Source organism: Ailuropoda melanoleuca, chromosome 10 (genome assembly GCF_002007445.2).
Source record: "Ailuropoda melanoleuca isolate Jingjing chromosome 10, ASM200744v2, whole genome shotgun sequence".
NCBI classification, from domain to species: Eukaryota; Metazoa; Chordata; class Mammalia; order Carnivora; family Ursidae; genus Ailuropoda; species Ailuropoda melanoleuca.
Genome location: NC_048227.1, coordinates 30,043,771 through 30,065,694, shown reverse-complemented (window position 1 = coordinate 30,065,694; position 21,924 = coordinate 30,043,771). Strand labels below are relative to the sequence as shown.

At 53.9% G+C, this 21,924-nt stretch overlaps 1 protein-coding gene across 5 annotated transcripts in view; it reads left to right on the top strand.

Annotated features, from left to right (window-relative positions):
- The window catches only part of CIITA (class II major histocompatibility complex transactivator), a 45,471-nt gene that overhangs the window by 12,228 nt on the left and 11,319 nt on the right, over positions 1-21,924 (top strand). For 4 of the 5 annotated variants that reach the window (XM_019803171.2, XM_034670371.1, XM_034670373.1 and 1 more), the window contains exons 2-11: positions 10,513-10,656; positions 10,922-11,017; positions 13,342-13,404; positions 13,583-13,660; positions 15,455-15,499; positions 16,720-16,872; positions 17,276-17,419; positions 18,416-18,580; positions 19,301-19,369; positions 20,203-21,853. In XM_019803171.2, coding sequence (XP_019658730.2) covers positions 10,513-10,656; positions 10,922-11,017; positions 13,342-13,404; positions 13,583-13,660; positions 15,455-15,499; positions 16,720-16,872; positions 17,276-17,419; positions 18,416-18,580; positions 19,301-19,369; positions 20,203-21,853 — 2,608 coding nt within the window. The remainder of the gene's footprint in view (positions 1-10,512; positions 10,657-10,921; positions 11,018-13,341; positions 13,405-13,582; positions 13,661-15,454; positions 15,500-16,719; positions 16,873-17,275; positions 17,420-18,415; positions 18,581-19,300; positions 19,370-20,202; positions 21,854-21,924) is intronic. The other variant, XM_034670372.1, reaches the window with a different exon arrangement.

Below are 21,924 nucleotides of genomic sequence, written 5' to 3'. Positions count from 1 at the left end.
TAGCAAAAGGACTCAACGCCAGGGCCCCGGGGTCAATCCCGGGCAATCAGAGAAGTGGCCTGAGGAAGAGGGGGGAAGCTTCTGGACTTGGCTTTCAGACTTGCCATCAGTCACTCAGGATACATGACTTTCCTCTCCAAGGTGCATCTCTAAGACGGCTAAAACATGAGCCCTGTCTTGAAAAAACTTGGGAAAAGTCAGCAAAGAGTGCGCCAATGCCAGGAGTAAGCGTCAGAGCTCCTGCAGGGATCGTATGGAAAGATTTGAGGGCAAGTTGTGGCGGAAGGGAGGCTTCTAGACTGTGACATGTACCTGATGGGTGGCCCAAAGACAGTTCTCAAAGAGGAGTTAATTTACCCCAGTTCTCCTGGTAGAGGAGATCCCTGCTTTTCAGATTCTTTCTCAATCCGCCTTCCCCTTTTTGGGTGTAGACATCTTTAACAACACTCGTACTGGCTGATGTTTCTTTTTAACAGAGTAAGAGAGCAGTTGACCTTATTGTGATAACATTGTTCTGTTTTTAGTGGCAAGTGATACTGGTTTCTTACCCCCCATGGGAGGGAGCTATAGAAAGTTTCCTTTTTTTTTTTTTTAATGGTAATAGAGAATTTACCAATGAACCCATTTTAAGTATACAATTGAGCTGTAATAAACACATTCCTGCTGTTATACCACCATCACCACCACCTGTCTCCAGAACTTTTTCATCGCCCCAAATTGAAACTCTGTTCCCATGACATGCTAACTCCCCATTCCAGCCGCCTCCCCCAGCCACCACCCTTTGATATTCTGTCTCTATGGATTTGACCACTCTAGGTGCCTCGTGTAAGAGGAATTCTATAGTGTGTGTCCTTTTGCGTCTGGCTTCTTTCACTGAGCGTGGTGTCTTTGAGACTCATCCATGTTGTCCCTGGTGTCCGTGTTTCCTTCCTTTTTAATGGCTCAGTAATATTCCAGTGTACAGAGAGGCCCCATTGTGTTTATCCATTCATCTGTTGATGGAAGCTTGAGTTGTTTCCACCTTTTGTCTTTTACAAAAAGTGTGCTATGAACATGGGTGTACTGGTATGCGTTTGATTGCCTATTTTCAATTCTGGAAGGTTTTCTTTGAACATAAATATATTTGTTTCCTTAAAAAAGTTAATTCAGGGGCGCCTGGGTGGCTCCGATGGTTAGGTGTCTACCTTCGGCTCAGGTCGTGATCTCCAGGTCCTGGGATCGAGCCCCGTGCCAGGCTTCTGGCTCAGTGGGGAGTCTGCTTCTCCCTGTGCCTCTGCCCCTCCCCCCTGCTTGTGTTCTCTGTCTCTCAAATGAATATTTTTTAAAAAGGAATAAAAAGTTAATTCAAGGAAAATACAAAGGTAAATTATAGAACAGGTGGTGGGCAGATCTGACCCAAAAATTGACTGATGAACAGCTGAAGTTTGGGAGACTGGATTGGGGGAAAGACCCGGTAGCAATTGTAACAATCCAGGGTGTGGGGTTGGGGGCTCCTCCATCAATGGCATGGCTGTTGACAGGGACTTTTGGAAGGAGAAGGAGAAGAATTAAGGAAGGTGTTTAGTCTGGTTCTAGGATTTTCAGCTGCGAAGAAGTGGAAAGGTGGCAGAAAGGGAGAGTCTGGAAGGGTCATTTGGGAGACCGAGAATTGCAGACCTCCCAGGGTTCAAGAAAAGTCACACCAGTGGAGGGGCCGTGTTTTCCTGACAAGTGGAAACTCAGGCTGCCTTGAAAAGAAAACCCATTTTAATTCCTACAAGGCAGGTGTGTATGTAGGGGCACAGGGGGTGCTCGTTTAAAAATATAGACTCTCTGGGAGTCAGGCCCCCAGCTCCTGTCTGTTGAGCCCCCTTTCCGGGCGGTTTTGATTCACAGCCAAGCCTGCCAACGGCTCCTCTCTGTCGTCAGATGCTGGCTTGCAGGGCTGGCCCATGATTCATGGCTAAGAGGCTCCAGCACCCAGCGGAGGGACTGGTGGTGGCTTAGGCACCCCGTTAGGTCAAGCTGGGGGTCAGGACTGGAGCCGAGGGCCTGGCTTGACCACAAGGTGCTCATTCCCCTCCCCATTCCAATACCTGGCTCAAGTTGTCTTGGGGGGGCAGGGGAGGGAACATGTTGGACTCCTTTCCAGGTCACTGACTGCAGCTCGGAATGTTGGGGCGTGCAGAGGGAAGGCCACCTGGAGGTGGGAGGGGCCAGGCCGGCAGGAAGGGGACCTGTGCTCTGGACAAGCACTGGCCACACCTCTTTCCCCAGCTGCCGCTCTTACTGCTGGCCTGCTGTCTTCTCATCCTGCGTCCAGCAGGCCCCTCACCCCCAGTGGCTTGCCGTCTCTAGGCACACGCGCCAGCTGAGGTGGGATCATTCGAATCCCAAAGGTTTTCCAAGTCACAATGAGGCGGATGTCCTCAGTAGGGGTCCAGACTAGATAGGTGGCTTGCCCAAGCTCTCAGAGGTGGTCTTTGGCAGGGGTGCTTTTGTGAGGTTCTGTGTGGTTGCCAGACCCCTTGGTGGAAAAACAGAATGAGCTTGTCTGCGATGAGGTTCCTAGGAAGCGGACTCGGAGTTGATTTGTACGTGGGAGGCTTACTGGGGAGACGTGAGGTGGGGGACACCGCAGGGAGAGGGAAGAGGAAGGACCGGGCAGAAGCAGGAGTGGGCTGCTAGCCATAAGTCTCAACAGGGGTTTCAACCTTCCCCCTGCCCCCACGGAGCGCACTGAAGCTGGGACAGCCTTCAGGGTTACTGCAAACTGAGGCATCAGACCGGACTTTTGCACCCCACAGGGACCAAGGGGATATGGGCTCCCCTTGGAGAAGGGGTGTGACTTGGAGCTATGCCCAGAGCTGTGAGCTGTGAGCCCCTTGCCCTCCAGCAGCTGGTAGATGGGCACCCTGACCTCAGCCCCTTGCCGGGGTTCATCCGTGTTGTAGCCGGATACTATGTGTAAGACATCACTCCAGTTACAATGGTTAAGTCAGAGTATCCAGAAGGCAAGGTCTAAACACTTCTCCGGAGCGTTTGCACCATACTCTGCAGCCCCTTTTGGGAAGGAAAGGTTGTGGGCCCTCCGACCCCTTTAAGCAGCGTCACCTGCTCTGAGATTTGCCTTCTGATGCGTTGGAGGTGTGGCCCCGTGTTTGCCTGTGTTCTTGGAAGCTCTCTGCTGTGTTTTCATGCACCTGGATGTCACTCTGCACGTCTAGCTTTGGGCTGTCAGAGCTCGTTCCGTTTCGGACTTTTCAGTCTGCGCTCCGTGGCTGGGTGTGCGTTTGGTCTGTCGCTTCTCACACAGCATCATCCGCCGTGGATCACAGTGGCTACTTTTGACTGCCCCTCCCTCAGCCAGCGGCACCCGGATGGCATCCACCCGCTGTCACCGCAGAGTCCAGTGCGTCGTCGCCTGATGGCTGTCCTTGTGCAGCTGTGGGAGCGTTTCTTTGGGAGATCCATCCCCGGCCTGGAACTGGGAGGTTGTAGGATCTCCGCCTCCTTTGGTGTTCGAGCAGGTGCCGGGCTGCTCGCCGGGGTGGCTGCCCCAGCCCACGTCTGCCAGTCTTTGGCATTTCGGAGCTTTCTACTTTTGACCAGTGGTGCAGTATCAAGTGGCAGCTTGCTGTTTTTACTTGGAAATTTACATCATCGTAGCGCTTTCCGGAAATGTCGCTTTGGGCAAGTCACAGCCACATAATTAGGTAGAGGCTCTGCCAGCCAAACGCGGGAGGTTTCACAACCGGGAGAGGCTGAGGGACTTACGTGAGGTCATGCGCTTAGCGGCGACTGGGATTCGAACCCAGAGCACGCACTCCTAACCACCGTATTATTATCATCACGATTTGTCTCCCTCTTAAAATATTATCTGAGTCTACCCTGCAAGCTTCTGGGCAGGGACTGTGTTGTCAACGTCCTTAGCGCCTCTGGAGAACTGAGTCTCGTACTTTTTTTTTTTTTTTTGGTAGGAGATGCTCCGTTAATCATTGTTTTACAGATTTGGACGAAAAGCAGTGCAGTGTGTCTTTCAGAATTTATCTGGAGGACTGCAAGGGGCAAGGGAAGAGGAACTTGTTTGATCGATCAGCCCCACAGAGATACTGACTGGGGGCTGGTCGTGGCAGATAAGGTAGCCGTGGTCTCCTGGCTTCCTACCACCACGTGACCCCCGGAAGCAGCGTGTCATGAGGTTGGGGAGCAAGACCGTGTTGGGGGAGGGGCTTGGATTGGAGAGGGGGAAGGCTGACAAGCAGTGAGGAATCTAGAATCTCAAAATACCTCCGCTGAGTGGGCTCCACCCCCATTTGGTGAAACTAAGGCTCAGAGGGTCCTCAAGATCAAAGGCAGAGCTGGAATGCAACGCCATGGCCCTAGACATGCAGCGCAGCTCGCAGATTTTCGTTCCTTCCTCAGGAGGAGAAGTGGAGTCGGCATGCAGGGAAGTATTTCCTCTCCTGCTCTTGTATCACAGTGCGGAGCAATGCTGGAGAGTTCAGGGGGAGCAGAGGTGCCCCTTTCTCCCTCTCAGTGCTGCCTGAGACCCTCAAGGATATACCGCCTTTTCTGGGAAGAAAGCACCTGCTAAACGGAGCCTAGCCTCATTGTCATCATCTGTGAAATGAATATAATAATACCAATTTCCCAGAGTTGCTGTGACAGTGGAAACAAGGTTGTGCATCTCAGGTGTCCAGCACCGCCCCCAACCCAACCGGATCTTCCAGCGGGGAAGGACTGTTAGGTCAGCAGACACGGGCTGTCAGGTTACTTAAGGAGCGGTTAGAACAGTTTGGTAATACTGGATTTCCCTCAGAGGAGAGGGAAATGAATTTATTCCAGAAACCATCTTGGTGCCTACGGTCTTTCAAAACCTGCGTTGTAGTACAAAGCGGACATGGAAATGAACCCCCAAAGGGACTTTTGGTCGCCAAAAGATTAGGAACTTTTTCTCAAGTTGGATGTGGAAGGTGGTAGCCCAGGGGGAAGGGCATGTTCAAAGAGGACCTTCTAAAAATACTGCTCGTTTACCAAAAAGACACAGACCACTTCTCTGCTGTGCCCCAGACAGCTCCGCAAAAGGAGAAACCATCTTGTCACCCCCGCCTCCTGTCACCAGGCGAGGGCACCTCCCCGGGGTGCCTGGGGACCAAGAACCGATTGAAGAAGCCGTGGCTTTGGAGCTGGGTAGTTGGCTCAGATCCTACCAGTCTTCTCTCAGCCTGTTTCTTTCTTTCTTTTTTTTTTTTTTTAAAGATTTTATTTATTTATTTGACAGAGATAGAGACAGCCAGAGAGAGAGGGAACACAAGCACAGGGAGTGGGAGAGGAAGAAGCAGGCTCATAGCAGAGGAGCCTGATGTGGGGCTTGATCCCACAACGCTGGGATCACACCCTGAGCCGAAGGCAGACGCTTAACCGCTGTGCCACCCAGGCGCCCCTCAGCCTGTTTCTTTATCGGAGAAATGGGAAGACAAATCACAAATGTGTGTGTTAGACCGAAGAGAATAAGGTCTGTAGATCACGTCATCTGGTGCCTGGCACTCAGCGGACACCTGTGAATTCTAGTTAATGCTTCAGTTTTGTGGATGGAGAGAGCCTGCTATGTGCAGGAGCTTGCTGGGGCCTGGGGACAGGTGAGCTAGACAGACAGGGCTCCTGCCCTCACAGGACTCCTGGCCTGTGTGATTTGCCCTGTGCTGGGGTAGCTGAAGGGGACCCTCTTCTCTACAGTGGGGTGACTTGAGCCATCTCTGTCCCCAGTCCCCACTAGAGTGACACATGGGGGAAAGAGTCTAATCAGGGGCCTTTGAAGCACTTCTTAAACATCTAGAGACATAGGGAACATGGTTGTGGGAACACTGGAAGGGCCCAAGCCAAGATGTGAGTCGATCTGGGCATGAGTGCGACGCACTGTGGCTTTGGGAGATCAAGACCAGGAGACTAGACTCCGGAACTGAGCGCCAGCTCTGCAGTGTCCCAACATCATGGGATTCCTTTGACCGTGGGCCTCCTGTGTGCCTCCAAGAGCCTCTCTTGGCCTTTCAATGGTCCCACAAGGGAAGTGTCATAATCCTGATCTAGTAGTGAGAAAACTGATACTCAGAGAGGTGAAGGCACTTGCTTCATGCCTCCTAGCCAGGATTCAGACTCAAACTCTCCAACCAGGTGACCCTGGGCAAGTCATTTCTTGGAAGTGTTTGAGTATCCTTGTCTATCAGATGGACGTTAAATCCTGCCTTCTCCCTAGAGCTCTTTGGGAGCTCAGATGGGGGGTTGGGTGGAGGCAGAAGCCCATTCATTCTGAGCTGGAAATCCCTGTCTCGTCAAGAGAAGGGCATTAGGTGCAGGGCTCATCTCGGGGCAGCTGGAAGGGAGGTGCTGGGGTGTATGTTGGGGGGGCATCTGAGCGTGGATGTCGTCGTCTTCTTCTTTTTCTTTTTCTTCTTTTTTGAGCAAGAGAGAGCACATGAGCAGGGTGGTTGGGAGTACAGAGGGAGTGAGAGAGAGAATCTTAAGTAGGCCCCGTGCTCAGCATGGAGCCCAATGCGGGGCTCGATCTCACGACCCTGAGATCACAACCGGAGCCAAAACCAAGAGTCAGACACTTCACCGACTGAGCCACCCAAGCTCCCCAAGAGTAGATGTCCTCCTGTTTGGGTTTAGCCAAGGACACAGAACTTGGGCCCGTGGATGCGTTTCTCCAGGCGCCTTCTCAGGGGTAGTGATGAGGGACATGAGCAGACCTGCCAGGCTACACTGCTGGCTGTGGGGCTTTCTTGTGCCTGTGGGCTCTGTGGGGCCCCCTTATATAGAAGAACAGAACGCTTCGCTTCATGATGTTATGACTTACAAAGGAATGAAAGGGAAGGGGTCCCTTTGTCAACCTCACAGAGGTTAAAAGCAAATTAATAATCATTAATAGTATTAATAATCATTAATAACAATAGCGATGGTGAAGGCCATCACCCACATTTGCTCGCCACGTATGTGATGGATGCCTTTCTGAGCCACCATTCACTAAGCGCTTGCTAAGCGCCAGTCGCCTTTCTGAGGGCTTTGTGAGAACTAACTCATCTGATCCTTATGAGTTACTTGTTATTATTCCCATTCTACAGATCAGCAAAGTGAGGCTCCAGGAGGTTGATAAAACGAACTTGCCCAGGTTGTGGTGAGTTGGTAGGTGGGAGTGGTTTCAGAGGCAGGCAGTTTGGCTCCAAAGCTCACACATGTTGGACTTTTCTCTTCTGTCAGTGTGTTTCTCTGGTGTCTGATCGCATTGGGTAATGCTGTCCAAAGTTTGAAGCTGAGCCCGTCGATACTGAGGCTGGGTTACACTTCCTCAGGCTCTGTGATAGGACCTGGTCCCGCCATTCCTGAGCCTAGATATGACAGGGGTTGTTCATTGAATGGAAACATTTTGATTGGCAGGAAAGAGCACTGGACTGAGAGTCTTCTGCTGGGAGGGGTCAGGTGCAGGCTTGGCCAGGGACAGGCTATGCAGCCTTGAGCAAGTAGGGTCCCTTCTCAGGGTCTCAACTGCTCTGTAGAGTGAAGGAGGTTGGTCTTGAAGGCCCCTGGCCGACCTGTTACCCTGTGAAAAGACAGTTTGGGTAACTTGACCAAAGTCACCCAACTCAGTGGTGAAATGGCTGGGCTCCATCCAGGGCTGCTGTCGCCTGATCCAGCTGCCTGGAAAAGGAGGCAGATTGCTACAATGCGCGCTGTCCATACATACCACAGACTGGAAAGGGGAGGAAGGCATTGGGCAAGATTTGAGGCGGGGGACATCTTTTCTTACCTCCCTGGAGAGAACAGATTTCTTCTCTAGCTCTCAGGCCACTGTGCTGGGACGGGTGGAATTCTTCTCCCCCCTCCCCCAGGCTTGGCTTCATGACAAGAAAAGGGCAGGGGCCCCAGTCTTTCAGTTCTGCTTCCTCTGGTCATGGCTGGCTGGACCTTTGAGGCAAGTCTGTGATGTTTGTGTTCCTGCAGCCCCCACCCAACCCGTTATCAACAGGCAGCCCGAGGCAGGGCCCATGTTGGACTGGAGAGTTCATTCCCTGTGATGTCTGGGGTCTGTGCAGAGACCCTCCCTGGGTGGTGAGGGCTGTTAATGAGTCAGAAGGAAAGAAGCAGCTGGAAGGTACGCACAGTTGTGTGTATTCTCCTGACCCCACCCTCTTCGGTCCTTCCCACCATACCTCCACTGCCCTGTGGTCCAGGCAGGGGTATTCAGAAGGCTCTGGTAGGTCCTCTGGCCTTCAAGGCCAACTCTCCTCTTACCTCTTCCAAGACACTTCCAGCAAGTGTCTGCATTTCATGTAGGGGGACGAGGTTGAATGGGGGCCCCCGAAAGATATGTCCACATCCAATCCCTGGAACCTGGGAATGTGACCTTATTTGGAGAAAGAGTCTTTGCGGGTGTAATTAAATTAAGGATTTTGAAATTAGATCATCTTGCATTATGCGGGTAGGCCCTAAACCCAATGACAAGTGGCCTTTTAAGAGAAAGGCAGACGATTTGAGACATGAAGAGGAGATGATGGGACCACGGAGGGAGAGATTAGAGTGATTCGGCCACAGCGTCGCACGTAAAGGAATGCCAAGAGTTTCCAGAAGCTACAAGAGGCAAGGAAGGACTGTCCCCTAGAGCCCCTGGCAACACCTTGATTTTGGACTTCTGGCGCCCAGAACTGTGAGCAACTTAAGCTCTGTGGTTTTAAGCTCCTTTCTTAGTGGTACTTTGTTCAGCGGGTCTCCTCACACATGAGGCCTCAGTGGCTCTAGCCAGCAAGAGCTGCCTATCGTCAGGGAGGCTAGTTGGCCTCATCTGCAAAATGGAGACAATAATTTCTATCTTCCTGGATTGGCTTCTGTTTTTACAGCTTTATTGGGATGTCATTCACACAGCATGCAATTCACCCATTTATTATTTTTTTTAATATTTATTTTTAGAAAGGGGGGAGGGGCAGAGGGAGAGGGAGAAAATCTCAAGCAGACTCCTTGCTGAGTGTGGAGCCTGACACGGGGCTCGATCCCAGGACCCTGAGATCATGACCTGAGCTGAAAACAAGAATCAGATGCTTAACCGACTGAGCCACTGAGTGCCCCACAATTCACTCATTAAAAATGCACCATTCAGTGGTCTTTTTAGTATGTCCACACAGTTGTACAGCCATCCCCACATTACCTAGAGAACATTTTTGACGTCCCCCCAAAAGAAGTCCCACCTCCGTGATCGGTTGCTCCCCAGTTTTTTCCACAACTCTCTCCCAACCCTAGCCAACCACTAATCTACTTTATCGGTAGAGATATGCCTATTCTGCACATTTCATATAAATGGAATCATACCATTTATGGCCCCTTGTGTCTGGTTTCTTCCCCTGAGCATCATGTTTTCAAGTTTCATTCATGTTGTAGCTTGTGTCAGTACTTTATTCTTTTTTTTTTTAAGATTTTATTTATTTATTCGACAGACATAGAGACAGCCAGCGAGAGAGGGAACACAAGCAGGGGGTGTGGGAGAGGAAGAAGCAGGCTCATAGCGGAGGAGCCTGATGTGGGGCTCGATCCCATAACACCGGGATCACGCCCTGAGCCGAAGGCAGACGCTTAACCGCTGTGCCACCCAGGCGCCCCAGTACTTTATTCTTTTAAAGGCTGAATAGTATTCCATTGTGTGGATTTATCACATTTTGTTTATTCATTCCTTTATTGATAGATACTTGAGTTGTTTCCAGATTTTGGCTATTATGAATTGCACGATTATGAAATTTCATATCCAGGTTTTTGTGTGGACATGTGCAGGGTGTCTGGAAGACTGAAGGAAGTGGTACCTAAGGTGTCTGATATGCCCTTCACCAAATGAGGAATCTTAGAATCTGCCCCAATTCCTTCAGTTTACAGATTAGGAAACTGAGGCACAGAGAGGTGCAGAGACTTGCTCGAGGTCACCCAAGGCAGTACAGCATAGCACTTAATTGCATATCCTTGCATCAGAATGCCCCCAAGCAGATCCTGGTTCCACGTGGACGTGGGTCACCTTATGTAAGTCTCCTCACCTCTCTGATCCTCCATGTCTTCATGTGGAAAGTGAGGATAGTAAGAGTATCTACCTCTTATGGTTGTTGATGTGAGAATGAAATGCGCTAGCCTGTGTGTCTGGCACATAGTAGGTGCTCTACAAATCTCAACTGTCATCACTCATGGCAGCACTAGGGGTGGAGCTCAAGTCTCCTGGATCCCAGGTGTAAGGTATCTTGAACCTACACCTCCCAGTTCCCTTTCCTGTATGATCGGCATCTTTCCAGAGTGATTATAAGTTCCTTGGAGGAAGGAGATAGGACTTCTTCTCTCCACTGCCTGGAGTGTATAAGAGGTGCTGAATGAGCATGTCTGCTCACTTTCTTTAGCTCTCCCAAACTCTGGCCTTCACTGTGTGACCCAGCTAGGAACTGTGGTAGCTATGAATTCTCTGCATCTTTCCAGTGCTCCCTGTGCTGACTGAATGTGTCTTTCTTCCAGGCAGTGGACAGTGTGCCGCCATGGAGTTGGGGCCTCTAGAAGGCGGGTACCTGGAGCTTCTCAACAGCAGTGCCGATCCCTTGCAGCTCTACCACCTCTATGACCAGACAGACCTGGCTAGAGAAGAGATTGAGCTCTGCTCAGGTGGGCTCTCCTCCCTCTGGCCCCTCCCAAGTCCTTCTTCACCCCCCCCCCCCCCCCCCCGCCCCGCCCAGCCTGCAGTGGAGACAGTCAGCCACCCGGTGATGTTCTGGCCACTGAGCTCTGGTCAGCACCACGGACAGCTCCAAACGCTTGCTTGTTTGCTTCCAAAGGGGGCTTCTCCCGGCCCCGCCCCGCCTCTCCTTCCTTCCCCACCAGCCCTCTTCCCAGAGCTTTCCGGCTTCATCCATTGGGCTTTTCCCCCCAGAAGCCGACGTGGACACCATCAACTGCGACCAGTTCAGCAGACTGTTGTGTGACATGGAAGGTGATGAAGAGACCAGGGAGGCTTATGCCAATATCGGTGAGGAAGCATTCTGAACCCAGAAAAAAGGCCAGTTAAGGGGAAGAGTTCCTTTTTCTCTTTTGTTCACCTCACCCATTCACCGCAAGCCACAGCAGGCTCCTCCCTCATAAATTAGGGCAAGAGGAAACACAGAGCAAGGGCTGGAAAAGAGACCCCAGGGAAGAAGGGAGATTGACCCCTTGGCCAATGACCACCAGGCAAACAAAGTCTCATTTTTATGTCCTCTCTCTTCAGTTCTATACCTTTTTATATTTCTTGCTCTTCTTTCCTTCCGTCCACACAGCCACACCATATACCCCTCCCGGTCTTCTCCCTAGCTCCTAAGCCAAATTACTCTAGTATTTGTCATATCTACCATTTGGAGGGGAGCACTTGTTGCACGCAGGTCACTGTATGTGTCTTATTGCACTGAAACCTCACAACAAAGGAAGTAGGTCCTACTAGTATCTCCGTTTTGTGGAGGAGGAAATCGAGGCTTAGAGAGGGAAAGCAGTGTACCCGAGGTGGCCTTAGAGATAGCAACGGGTAGCTCTGAGAGTCAAACTAGGTCTCTCTCATTTCAAAGTCCTTATTTTTAGCCACAAAAAGGAAAGTGTCTAGGGTGAGGGAGGTTCTCTAAGGCTTAAGCTGAAAAGCGGATTTGCAGGTTTAAAAACAGCTACTACTTGCAGACAAGGGCAGAACTCTTTAAAGGGAGGTGTTGCTGTTGGTTTTGTTTTTGTTTTTTGGAGGGGAGTGGGGTAAAGTCTCCCTCCTCACCACTATCTCATACAGAGGCTCTGTTGAATTAGAAAAAGATGCCCCTTCTTCTGGAGGATGCAGCCCCCATTTGTCCTCTTGCTGGGCAGGCACCCTTGTGCAGTGAACAACCTGCACAACTGTACTTTCTGACCCTTTTCCTGGCAACCCCAAGCACCACATCACTGAGGTGGTCTGTGCTTAGTGTGAATGCGGTCAGTCTTTCCCCAGTGCACAGTTAATCCTGCAGCACACAAAGTGGAAAATGGAGAGTGATAAGTGCGTGTCTCAAAAATTACAGAACTGAGAGGTCTGCTCATTCCTTTCCTTCCTGGGAACTTACTTGAGGGAGCAGACGTGTTTGGTGCTGAGGGCATTCGTATTCCTCCAACTGGAAGCAGTGATGAAGGATTTGAGCATTACTTAGGATTTAGGGGCTTATTCGCTTGAAGGCATCTACACAGGAATAGAAGCTGCCAAAAGCAAGGGGAGGCAGAAGCTTCATCCAAACGTGCTCCTCAAGCCTGTGGGCTTTCTCTGTGCTTCTAGAAAGCCAGGCTCTGGCCTGAGCATCCAGTCATTTGAGGCACCTTGAACTATGTCTAGAAAATGGCTTGCACATGTGCATGGTGGGTATAATCATCACACCTGCCTCGTGCGATGGCTGCGGATCGGATGAGTTTCTGTGTGTAAAGTGTTTAGGAAAGGAATTTGCAAAGAGTAAGTGAGGCGCCCCCCTCCCGCTCACCACCGCCACCATCACCATCATCATAGACATCACGGTCGCTGCTGCCTTTTTATGGCTCTCCATCGCTGATGCAGTCAAGCCTTACCTTTCCCCCAACGTGAAACTTTCCCGCAGACACCTGTCTCTGAGTTTCTCAAACACCTTTCCTCACTGTCCTCACTGCCCGAAGCCCTCCACTTTCCACCTCTCTGACTGTGACCATCTTTCGAGGGCCGGCTCCAGGGTCCCTTCCCTCAGGAGCCCTTCCTAACAGACCCTTGTCACCATACACTCTTTCCTCTGACCTCTTGCCATGAGAGCTGTCTTCTCCTGGGATCCAAGTCATGTACCACTTTATATAATTAACCACTATTTATTAAGTGCCTATGGCGTCCTGGCCACTGTGTTTGATGATTTAACTTAGAGGTGGGGCCTCTCTAATCCTCACTGTTCATCCTTGGGTTGTGGGCATTATTTATTCTCATTGCACAGATGAGGAAGTGGAGTCCCAGAGAGGTGAAGTAATTGGTCCCCGTTGACACAGCTAGTGCGGTTAATGGGGGTAGAGCTGGCATTTAAACCTAAAGCCCGTGACAACCGCCACACCGCATTGTATTACTTTATAGCAACAGTTACGTTTTCATGGATGCGTATCGTCCCTTCAATGAGATTAAGAGCCCATGAAGGTTCAGGGTTCCTCATTAATTTTATCATTCATTCAGCACACACGGATGGAGCCCCCCCATGTGTGCCGAGGCTGGTGGGGTCACAGTTCTCTGGTGCCTACCCCAAGGCCAGCACACAAGAGGCGTTCAGAAAACTCGTGGACTGACTGTTCTTTTCCTTGTCTGGGCAGCGGAACTGGACCAGTATGTGTTCCAGGACTCCCAACTGGACGGTCTGGGCAAAGACATTTTCAGTAAGTTGGGGGCTTCTTGGCTCAGTGTGCGTTTCCTTCCTTGTTCCTTGGGGAGCATCGTAATACCTGATGACCACCCCTCAAAGGGCGGTCGGATCCTGCCCCAACATAGGGACAATGAAGGCTCACTTTGGGCATCCACTGACTATATGTTGGTGTCTTTTTTTTTCCCCCAAAGTTGAGCACATAGGATTGGAAGAAATGATCAGTGAGAGTGTGGAGGTGGAGGAAGCAGGGCAGAAAAGTCAGAAAAGACGTGAGTAAGCCCCTCTCTGATCTGACCTCAGCCTGCTTGACTTCTGGCTCCGCCCTCACTCCAGAGCCTGCTGTGGCTCCCAGTTGCTTCCCTTGTTAAGTCCTGTCTGTTCCGCCTGGGTTTGGGTGTTCCACCCCCCACGCCCCTCACTGCTGCACCCTGGTGACCCAGGGAGGAAGCAGACAGCCCAGGTGCTAATGGCCATTCTCCAGGTGTGTCTCTGCCCCTGGCTGTCTTGATTGCCATTTCCCAAAGGACCTTTGGGCTCTGGGTTCCCTTTCATCCTTAGTTATCACCCCTGTGTTTGAGGGAGGTGTCTTCCACTGTAGATTCTGGAGTCAGCAAGAACTGGGTTTGAGTCCCGGGTCTGCGATCTATGGGCTGTGTGTCCTTGAGCAAGTGCCTGTCCCTCTCTGAACCTCCTCCTCAGTCTCCCTGTCTCCTTAGTCTGTCCTTAATGGCAGTCCCCATGAGCTTTTAAATGCAAATCAGACCATTCTGCTGTCCTGCTAACCTTCTAATGGCTGCAAAATACGTACAAAAGGCCTATAGGATCTGGCCCTTCCCACCTCTCCAAGCTCGCCCTGGGGCCAGGACACTCCAGCCCCACTGGCTTCCTACTACTCCTAGAACACGCATACCCTTTCCAGCCTCAGGGCTCTTGGCACTTGCAGTCCTATCTGGAATGCCCTTTTCCCAGTTCTTCCCATCGTGGGCTCCTTTGAATCCTTGAGCTCTTGGCTAACAAGTCACTTCCTCCGGAAGGCCTTCCTTGACCACCCGTCCACATAGATCTTACTATGCTCCAGACCATGTGTCAGACTGGTACCTATTTCTTGATTTGTCAACAGGTAAAGCAGGTGTAGGCTACAAAAATTCTAAAAGTGCAAGGATATTCAGTGAAAAAAAGAAAAATCGCCCGCCCACCCTGTCCCCCAGACCCTCGGTTTCCCTCTCTGAAAACAGCCTATGTGGCTGGTTCCCTCCAGGGAATTCCTCTTCTGCTTGCTTTTTTTGGTTTTATTTGATAAATATTTTCCCCAGCATGTTACTATGAAACTTTTCAACATAGAATAAAGGTGAAAGAATCGTACTGCAAACATCCACATAGCACGAACATTCTCCAGGGATGTTTGGTTACATTTGCCTTAACACGTCTCTATCCATCTGTCCATCCCTCTAGCCACCCACTCATCCATTCGTTTTATTTTGGGAACGTTCCAAAGTGAATTGCAGACACCAGGACACTTCCCCCACGTCCGTTAGCATTCTTGTTCTTTTTTAGGGCTGCGTGGAATGTCGCAGGCTGGGTGAACTGTGATTTGCTTAGCCACCCCCTTGCTGAGGGAGACATATAGGGTTTTTCTCCTTTGGTGTGCTAGCCCGGGATTCTTAGCTCACCCATTTTCCATGTACTCCTGCGAAGTAGGAAGCCCCGCCCCTGTTTCACAGATGAGAGATTGAAGCCTCACAGAGGCTCTGTTGCAAAGACACAGGGCTAGGGAGGGACCCCAAGCAGGTGGTTGTTTTATTTTTCTAAATTCAGACTCGTCTGGTGTCCCCTTTGCCCTTCTGCCTCTTCTAATCCCTCGCTGCCCTGGGTCTTCAAGGTGGGGTTTGGGCACAAGTGGACAAGCAGGGCAGGGAGGGTCAGAGGAAGGAGAGGGAATGGGAGCTGCAAGGCCGCTTCCCAGCCATTTAAGGCCAGGCCATGTGGCTGCTGGGGTTCACGGGCCCCTCGTGGCTAGGACCACACCTTCCTTGGGGTGGCTGACCGTGATGTTCTCTCTGCAGCCTTCCCAGAGGAACTGCCCGTGGACTTGAAGCACAGGAAGCTAGGTGAGCACGGTCGGGTGGGCCTGGGGAGACCATGAGGCAGGGAAGCCGGGGCCGCTCGGGTGCATGTCCGAACTGGCAGTGGAAAGCCAAGGCTCAGAGAGGGGAAGGCACTTGTCCGAGATCACACAGCTAGTGAGAGGCGAAGTTGGGATTCAAACCAAGATCACGATTCCATAGCCCCTGCTCTGCGGTTTGAAGGCTGCTGGGAGATTCAACTCCCACAAAGCCTCTCCCCCGACACCCCTTCTTAATTCTCAGTCAGAGTCGAGACCCCGCCTCCTGCCTTACTCCACTGGCTCTCCAGGCCACACTTCTCCTTTTAGAGTCCAGAGTCATCTAGGGTCAGCTGGTCACCCAGTGCCCTCTGGCCTCCCAAGAGCCCCATGCCTCAGCGAGCCTCTTCCCCAGGCTCACCGTCTCCTCCCACCAGAGGCTGCCTCCTCTCACTCTATCTCCCCTCTCATCCCACCCAGTCGTTATTGCAAAGGCGGGGAGACCAGCCCCTGAGTGGCACAGACTGAGGAAATAGCTCACAGTCTAATAAGGGAAGCCTAGTCACTGCCCTCAGCAAGTTCTAATCTGATGGCGGAGACTGGGGCCCTGCCCATGAAGAATCTGGAATGATGGAGAAGTGATCCTTGTCCTCAGAAATCTCTCAGTCTGATGGGAGAGACTGGGTTCCTACTTTCCAAGACCTCCAGTCTGATGGGGGAGACAGGAGCTGTGCCTGCGAAGCCCCGGATAGGGAAGCAGTTCCTATGTTCAGAGCGCCCCCAATCTGTGGGAGAAGCAGGTTTTACCCTCTTCTGTCTCCTTACTAAACGGAGGAGAAAAACCCCTGTCCCAGTCAGATGGGGACAAGGGGGCACAGGACAGCCCCTGCCTTCACTGGGGAGCGCTTGGGACCTCTCTGGGTCCCCCAAGGGGCTCAGTGGCTGGCTGTGGAAGGTGGCAGGGTCCTGGCCTGCCTGTGGCTTTCCCTCTCAGGAAGCTCTCAGGACCTAGTCACAGGGAGAGGGCTGGGGGGTGGGGGGCTGCCTGGCACCGAGAAGTTGCCAGCAAAGCATTACCCAGGGCTGAGAGGAGGACAGGCGCTTCCGCCAGCTGCCAGGAGAGAGATCTACTCTGCTTCTGCGATCCTCCCCAGAAGGGCCCCTCCAGGCATCCACTCAGACCCTGCCCACGGTCCCCTGAATCTAACATGGTCCTCTTCCTCACAGCTGAGGCCCTCGCTGTGCCTGCAGTGACTGGCACGTTCCTGGTCGGGTCAGCGAGTGACTCCTCAGCCCTGCCCTGCCTGTCACCACCTGCTGTGTTCAACAAGGAGCCAGCATCCAGCCAGAGCTGGCTGGAGGAGCCCGTCCTGATGCCTGGTACGTTAGGGACTTGGAGAGGGGAGGCTGCCCTGCCCCGCTGCCTTGGGACTTCCCTCCCAGCTAGTCCCATCCTCAGGGTCCCCATCGGCGCACCCTGTGTCAGAGAATGTGCCTTGGAAGGAAACATCTGGGAGATACAGTAGGGAGTCCCCACCATGAGGGCATTTGCCCACCAGCCCTCTTCATTCACCAGCTATGCACTGAGCACCTTGTCTGTGCCCGCCACTCTGCCGGGGGTGGGGGACGCCACCGTGGGCAAGACAGACACAGCTGCTGCTCTGGGGGACAGTGGAGCCCGCCCTTTAGAAAGGGAGTCGGATATTAATTGCATAATCAGAAGACGGGATGGCAAACGTTGGCGCTCTGGAGGACCCCTTTTCACTGCCTTTGTCTCCTGCAGTGCCCCCTTCCAGTTCCTTGCTGAGCTGCCTGAGTCTTTCTGCTGGACGCATCCAGATCGTCCCCAGCCTCCCCTCCCTGCCCCAGGGGCTCTGGCAAATCTCAGGGCCTGGGACAGGGGTGTCTGGTATGGTCATCTATCAAGGTGAGTGTTCGAAGCCTGCCCGCCCATCCCCTCTCGCAGCTACCTGCCTACTCCCTGACCCCGTCCTCCCTCAGCTCCAGGTATTTGCACCTTCTTCTGATCCTTGCTCCCCCAGAACACCCTTCTCTGACCCCCTTTCCCAAATACCAAAGCATAAAGGCAGAGCTCCCTAAAGTGGTCTGGGTGAGTGACCCACCCAGCGGCTGTAGCTTTCTGTGTATCACTTTCCCCCACCAAGCCTTAGTTTTGCCTTTTTTTCTTTGTATTAAACCTTATTATATTTAAAAATCACATCGATACATGCTCATTCACAAGCCAAACTAAACGAGATGCTTAAGAGAGTTAATGAGGCTCTCGTCTGCACTCTCTTACTACTGCGTGGTAAACAGTTCGGTGTGCATCCTTGCGTGGCTTTTTTGGAATTGCCTTATTTCCTGATCAGCAGGATGGTCCTGGCTGAGCTCCCACACTGAGGAGTTGTGAATTGCCCAGGGCAAGGCTCGTTTGGGCTCTCAGGGATGGGAGAGAGGATGAGGGCCGGGGGGGGGGGGGGGGGGGGGGGGGGGGGGGGGGGGGGGGGGGGGGGGGGGGGGGGGGGGGGGTTGGTGGTTCCCACCCAACCCAAGAGTACCCTTTAAAGGCATATGTCAGGTTTTTGTGTAATGCCCTGGGGGCCCAGAAGCAAGGGAGCATCCCTGACCTGACATCCAGGCAAATGAGCACTGACCATATAGCAGGAAGAGTATTATAGTAGCATTTGCCCTAAGCTCCCTGTGAGCTGACTGTGCCCATTTCACACGTGGGGAAACCAAGTCGCGGTGAGCTAGGTGTAACTCCAGAGTTCTCAGTTCTGTCCTGAAATGTCTTACTTTGGAAGTTCCTGTCTCGTCCCCAGACTTCTCAAGCCACACAGACTCCTTTGTGGTGGGAGGTGGCCCAGTGTGGGTCCTGGGTGGATACCTGGTTGTTCTGACCCTTCCCTTTGTCCCATTGTAGGCGAGATGCCCCAGGCCAGCCAAGTGCTTCCTTCCAGTGGTCCCGCCATGCAGAGCCTCCCCAAATCCCCAGAGCGGCCCGGCTCCACCAGCCCCTTTGCCCCGTCTGCAGCTGACCTTCCTGGCATGCCAGAGCCGGCCTTGACCTCCCGTGCAAATATGACCGGTAAGGCCCCTTGGGGGCTGGTGAGACTTACAGGAGGCAGGACAGAGGCCCTGGGGGAAGGAATTGTCTCAATCAGGTCTCTGAGCCACAGGACCAGGGAGGTTGCATTTATGGATAAAACAAGGCAGGGGGGAGGAGGGCTCCAGGGAGTGGAGGGCGTAGGAGAACCCATGTTCCACCTAAACCACCCATGTTCCCACTGGCCTTCAGCTACTTGCCCCCCGGCACGAAACCAGACCAGCGTGGCCAGATCTTCTGAATTGTCTGCAAAATCTGCAAATCTCGGTTTCTACATAGATACTGTGATTTTTTTTAAAAAAAGATTTTATTTATTTATTTGACAGAGACAGCCAGCGAGAGAGGGAACACAAGCAGGGGGAGTGGGAGAGGAAGAAGCAGGCTCCTAGGAAGGAGCCTGATGTGGGGCTCGATCCCAGAACGCTGGGATCATGCCCTGAGCTGAAGGCAGACGCTTAACGACTGCACCACTGAGGCGCCCCTAGATGCTGTGATTTTGTAAAGCATTGGTAAAAGCACAGCCGGCCCAAGAAAGGCCTCTTTGAGTGGGATACAGCCTTAGGGTACCACGTTATGACTGTTGTCTCTGGGGAGACCCAGACCCCCCCCATTGGTTCTGCCTTTGGGAGACTCAGAGGACTGAATGTCCCCGAGGCGGGAAGGTCCCAGGCAGGCCCCTCACCCGAACTTCTTCCTCTCCAGAGGACCAGATGTCCCCTACGCAATGCCTGACAGCTCACGAGGTCTCCAGCAAGCCTCCGAAATGGCCTGGTGAGTGGTGGGGGCTCTCTGTGCCCTGGGGCAGGAGGTGGAAGCCCAGATCGGGTTCTCCTGCACTCACTCGCCACGTACCCACCCCGTTTGTCAGCTGGCTCATGCATCCGCTCACTTGCTCACTTGATTCTGCTACTCACCGACGCGTAAGTCGTGTGTGCTGAGGTCCTGCCCTCGGAAGCCCGTGCCAGGTGTTGGCATCTTTTTTCCAGGCCGAGGGAATGAATGGGGGGAGAGTGGATGAAAGAGGGAGTGGACTCTGGGCAAGGGGGTGATGGGAGGTGGGATGATGAGAGGATGACCAAACTCCTGTCTTACTCCATTCTGCGTGGTCTTCTAAGCAGATACGTTAAACCACACGTGTCGCACACAGCCCTAATGTTATCCCCCTTTTGCAGATGAGGGACTCCTGGGGCATCCCCAGAGCCGTAGCAGGGTCGATAACATGCTCAAGAGTACCGTAATTAGCAGTGGGGCTGGGATTTGAACCAGATACGTGGATTCTGTCTCTTAACCCTTAACACCGCCCCCCACCTCATGGCCTTCCTGTAGTGAGGGAGCAAAAGCAGAAGGGGGTTCGTGAGTAAATGAAGGGGCGGATAGATAAACAAGAGAGAAGACAGGTGAATGATGGGTGTGAGAGTGAATGAATGAATGAATGAATGAGTGAACGTCTGCATAACTGAACGAGGCAGTGATAAAGGCAGCCGTGGGTGGGGACGGACTGGCGCAGGGGGAAGAAATTTATGATGGTCGGGCTGACCTCGTGATGGCCCATCCTGCTGCTAGCACCCTCCCCACCCAACACACACATTCTTGGGCCTTTGCAGAGACCGTGGAGCAGTTCTGCAGCTCCCTACGGGACAAGTACCAGGCTGAGCCCGCAGACCCGGAAGGCATCCTCGTGGAGGTGGAGCTGGTGAGGGCGCGGCTGGAGAGGAACAGCGGCAAGAGCCAGGAGAGGGAGCTGGCCACCCCGGACTGGGCAGAGCGGCAGCTGGTCCGCGGGGGGCTGGCCGAGGTGCTGCTGGCTGCAGGGGACCGCCGGCGGCCGCGGGAGACACAGGTGATCGCCGTGCTGGGCAAAGCAGGACAGGGCAAGAGCCACTGGGCCCGGGAAGTGAGCCGAGCCTGGGCCTGCGGCCAGCTGCCCCAGTATGACTTCGTCTTCTACTTGCCCTGCCACTGTTTGGACCGCGCGAAGGACACTTACCGCCTGCAGGATCTGCTCTTCTGCCTGGGCCCCCAGCCACAGCCCGTGGACGAGGAGGTCTTCGGCCACATCTTGAGGAGGCCCGACCGGGTTCTGCTCATCCTGGATGCCTTCGAGGGGCTCGAGGGCCAAGATGGCCTCCTGCACAGCGCAGGTGGACCCGTGTCCACCGAGCCCCACTCCCTCCGGGGGCTGCTGGCCGGTCTCTTCCAGCGAAAGCTGCTGCGAGGCTGCACCCTGCTGCTCACGGCCCGGCCCCGGGGCCGCCTGGCCCACAGCCTGAGCAAGGCCGACATCCTGTTCGAGGTGACCGGCTTCTCAGCCGAGCAGGCTGAGACCTATGTGACGCGCTACTTGGAGCGCGCTGGGGCAACCGAGCACCGGGAGCAAGCCCTGGCACTCCTCCGCGGCCAGCCATTCCTGCTCAGCCACAGCCACAGCCCCACCGTGTGCCGGGCCGTGTGCCAGCTCTCCGAGGCCCTCCTGGAGCTGGGCGGCGAGGCCGAGCTGCCCTCCACGCTCACGGGACTCTACGTGGGCCTGCTGGGCCCTGCGGCCCGCGACAGCCCCCCGGGGGCCCTGGCAGGACTGGCCAGGCTGGCATGGGAGCTGGGCCGCAGACACCGGGGCACCCTGCAGGACAGCCAGTTCCCGTCGGCAGAGGTGAGGGCCTGGGCCGTGGCCAGAGGCCTGGTGCAGCCCGTCCCGGGGGCCCCGGACGCGGAGCTGGCCTTCTCCAGCTTCCTCCTGCAGTGCTTCCTGGGGGCCATGTGGCTGGCGCTGAGCACGGAAATCAAGGACAAGGAGCTGCCACAGTACTTGGCATTGACCCCGAGGAAGAAGAGGCCCTACGACAACTGGCTGGAGGGCGTGCCGCGCTTCCTGGCTGGGCTGTTGTTCCAGCCCCACGCCGACTGCCTCGGAGCCCTGGCCGGGCCGGCGCTGGCTGCCTTGGGGGCCAGGAAGCAGAAGGTCCTCAGCAGGTACCTTAAGCGGCTGCAGCCGGGGACACTACGGGCCGGCCGGCTGCTGGAGCTGCTGCACTGTGCCCACGAGGCTTCGGACGCCGGGCTCTGGCAGCACGTGGTGCAGGGGCTCCCGGCCCGCCTCTCCTTCCTGGGCACCCGGCTCACACCCCCCAACACCTACGTGCTGTGCAGCGCCTTGGCGGCGGCAGGCCGAGACTTCTCCCTGGACCTCCGCAGCACGGGCATTGACCCCTCTGGGCTGGGGAGCCTTGTGGGACTCGGCTGTGTCACCCATTTCAGGTGGGGGCAGGGGAGCGGGGGGAGGGCTTCCGCTGTGTTCTTGGCGCTGTGCCCGGTGCTGGGCACCCCTG